This window comes from Malus domestica, chromosome 15, assembly GCF_042453785.1.
Source record: "Malus domestica chromosome 15, GDT2T_hap1".
In the NCBI taxonomy this organism is placed as follows: Eukaryota; Viridiplantae; Streptophyta; class Magnoliopsida; order Rosales; family Rosaceae; genus Malus; species Malus domestica.
Window position 1 is genome coordinate 30,177,055 of NC_091675.1, and position 2,728 is coordinate 30,179,782.

General features: G+C 43.3%; 1 protein-coding gene across 1 annotated transcript; it reads right to left on the reverse strand.

Annotated features, from left to right (window-relative positions):
• Positions 1-761: 761 nt before the first annotated feature.
• LOC139191847 (uncharacterized) lies at positions 762-2,150 on the reverse strand. Its single transcript, XM_070812873.1, has one exon. The coding sequence runs from the start codon at positions 2,148-2,150 to the stop codon at positions 762-764; it is 1,389 nt and encodes a 462-aa protein (XP_070668974.1).
• Between the last annotated feature and the right edge of the window lie 578 nt (positions 2,151-2,728).

Sequence of the window (2,728 nt, forward strand, 5' to 3'; positions counted from 1 at the left end):
TCAAGGCTCTTTGTGATTTAGAAAAGGTCACAATTGAGTCTTTCAAAACTGGTCAGCTATCAAAACCTCAACACGATTCCTTTTTCTCTTTCTTTGAGAATTTAAGGGCTCTTAGGGAGCAATACCAGAGAGCTGATAGACAAGCTAATCGGGCAAGATGCTTTATGGAGAAAGAGTCAAGCATCTCCGCTCAAGTTGATCGGTTGATGGATGAAAGCTTGCGGACAAAAGAAAGGGTTAAAGTTGTTAATTCTGAAATCCAAAAGCTGGAGGAACAACTGGTTGCTTTTAAAGCTGAACAAGCAACTCTTCTAGATACCCTCGAAAACCAAATTGAGGGAGTAGAGAAGTCAAACTCGGAGTTAGAGCATACTAGGTCCCAAATTGTAAATAGCCATACTGTTTTGGCCGAACCTAGTAGGATATTTGCCATTATGCAGACATACCATTCTCGAATAGTGACCCTGAGTGAAAATGTTAATTTTTTAGAATAGGATGATTTGTAACCCTTTTCTTATTGGAATGAACATGTGTTTTGTCCCTGCTCTGCTCTTGGTACTATTTGAATTGACTTCGGGCAACTCTTCCCCCCCCTGATTACTTTCTTCTTTCTTCTACTTCCCTCGTTAGCAACAATCTTAGGGGCCTGATCTTGATTCCTTGGTCCCCTTCATGGTACTTTCATTCATGCAGGGGTGTTAGGACAACCCGAGATCTTTTCTTTCCTCTGCTGTACCAACTGGTGACCCCGACTCTTCTTTTTAAATGAGGTTGATCATACTTATAGGAGCTTCCGGGAAAGGGTTTGTATCCACCATCATACTAGCTTGGGGCTTGTCAAGTAACAACTTTCCCTTCACTATCAGGTCTTGTATCCAATCTCTAAACTGGACACAATTGACTATGGAATGGTTGAAGGTATAGTGTAGCTTACAATACTTCTTCCCTCTGAGTTCTTCTGGTTTGGGCATCTTTTTGGTATTGTCAGGCAAAATTACTCTTGCCCGCACCAGTTCTTCATAGATCTCAGGTGCCTTGGCCAGATCAAACGAATAACTCTGGTACTTGGGTGGTTTCATGGGGACGAAACCACCATCGTTCATTACGATCTTCTGATCTTTGACAAGTTGGACTAGCCCTTTTACCGTCAGTGGTTTGAAAGGTGTGGTCATTTCAGCGGCACATACGTCAATGTCTTCTTCATCATGGCCACCCTCATGCTCTGGCCTGGTTTCTCCTACTTCCACTCGATGAATTGCAGCTTTATTTTTGTAGAAGGGAGGGACCTTGGAAGTGTGCTTCACTTGTTGCTCTTCTTGCAACAGCCTCTCATACTTAGTGGCAGCAATTACCATTTCTTGCAGCTCGTTGAATTGTGTATCATAAAATCTCTTCCTCAAAGGTAATTTCAGAGCCATTTGAGCAATTGATATGAGCTGCGCTTGGTTGACGGGGAATTGGCATCTCATCCTTGTTTTCTTGAACCTCATCATGAAGTCCTCAGTAGATTCATGATCATATTGTTTGACTTCAACAAGGTCATTGATAGTCAATTCTGGCTCTATTCTGTAAAACTGTTCGTGGAAAGCCATCTCCATTTGGCCCCAGTTGGCAATAGAGTTAAGGGGTAATAGAGAGTACCACTGAGATGCTAAACCCGCCAATGAATTCCTAAACAACCTCAATTTATAATTTGGGTTGCCCTTATATGCCACACAATGATTGGAGAATTTGAAAATGTGGTCTCTGGAGGACACGCTACTGTCTTCACCTGTGAACGTTGGGAATGCAGGCATCTTGAAGTTGAGAGGGAATGGATTTAGCTCGTCAATATATTCAGGATAAGGCTTTTGGTAAGTGACCCTGAACACTGGGCGGGCTCGCGGTTGAGCATTTTGAGCTACTGTCCTTCTTAGCTCAACCAATTCTTCCCTCAGCTGCTGAGTAGCTGAATTATCATCATGACCGATGAGAGCAGTGTCGATCTTTGGGCTCCGGTCGTTGCCCGTACCTGCTTTTCTCATTGGTTCGGGCTTCCTCCAGTTAGTTCCCCCTCCCTTATTAGCTAACAGGGGTGGCCTGTAAGGTGGAGGTTTATCTGAAGTAGTGGTGCCTTCCTTTCTGCTAGTCTCCCCTATCATTACAGGCATTCTATACTTCGTTCTCTCTTGCTCGCTCTGCCTCCTATTATTAAACGATAATAATGGGAAGCTGGGAGCCTCTTTTTCCAGAACTAGCTATATCACAGGTTGACTCCCTTCAGGAACCACTTTATTCTTTCCCTTATCCTTTTCTTCTTCTAATAGTGGGAATAAGGGAATGATTGGTTCACTTCTCATGGTAACTTGGCTCATCCCACTTTCCTGAGCCCCTTTTGGAGTAGAAAACTTCAGATCAAGTCTTCTCTGTAGATTCCCTGTTAATGTACAGAGCCTACTCACTTCTCCCTTGGTTTCCAAAGAGATTCTTTCCATACTTTTTAGTACTTGGATCATAGTAGCTTGTAGTTCACTAGTTCCCTTCCCTTCCGATCTCTCAGATGAAGTTGGGCTTTCTAGGACCACTCGTCCTGATGGGGAAGAAGGATCTCCTGATTGATCTGCCATTTGTAGGAGAAAAGGGTGAGAGAAACCCTTATTCGGATTCTTTTTACCAATTTTGTGGCTTTTCTTTTTGGATAAGCAAGATCACAAGGTGTATGATCCCACCGGGCGTGCCAAAACTATGT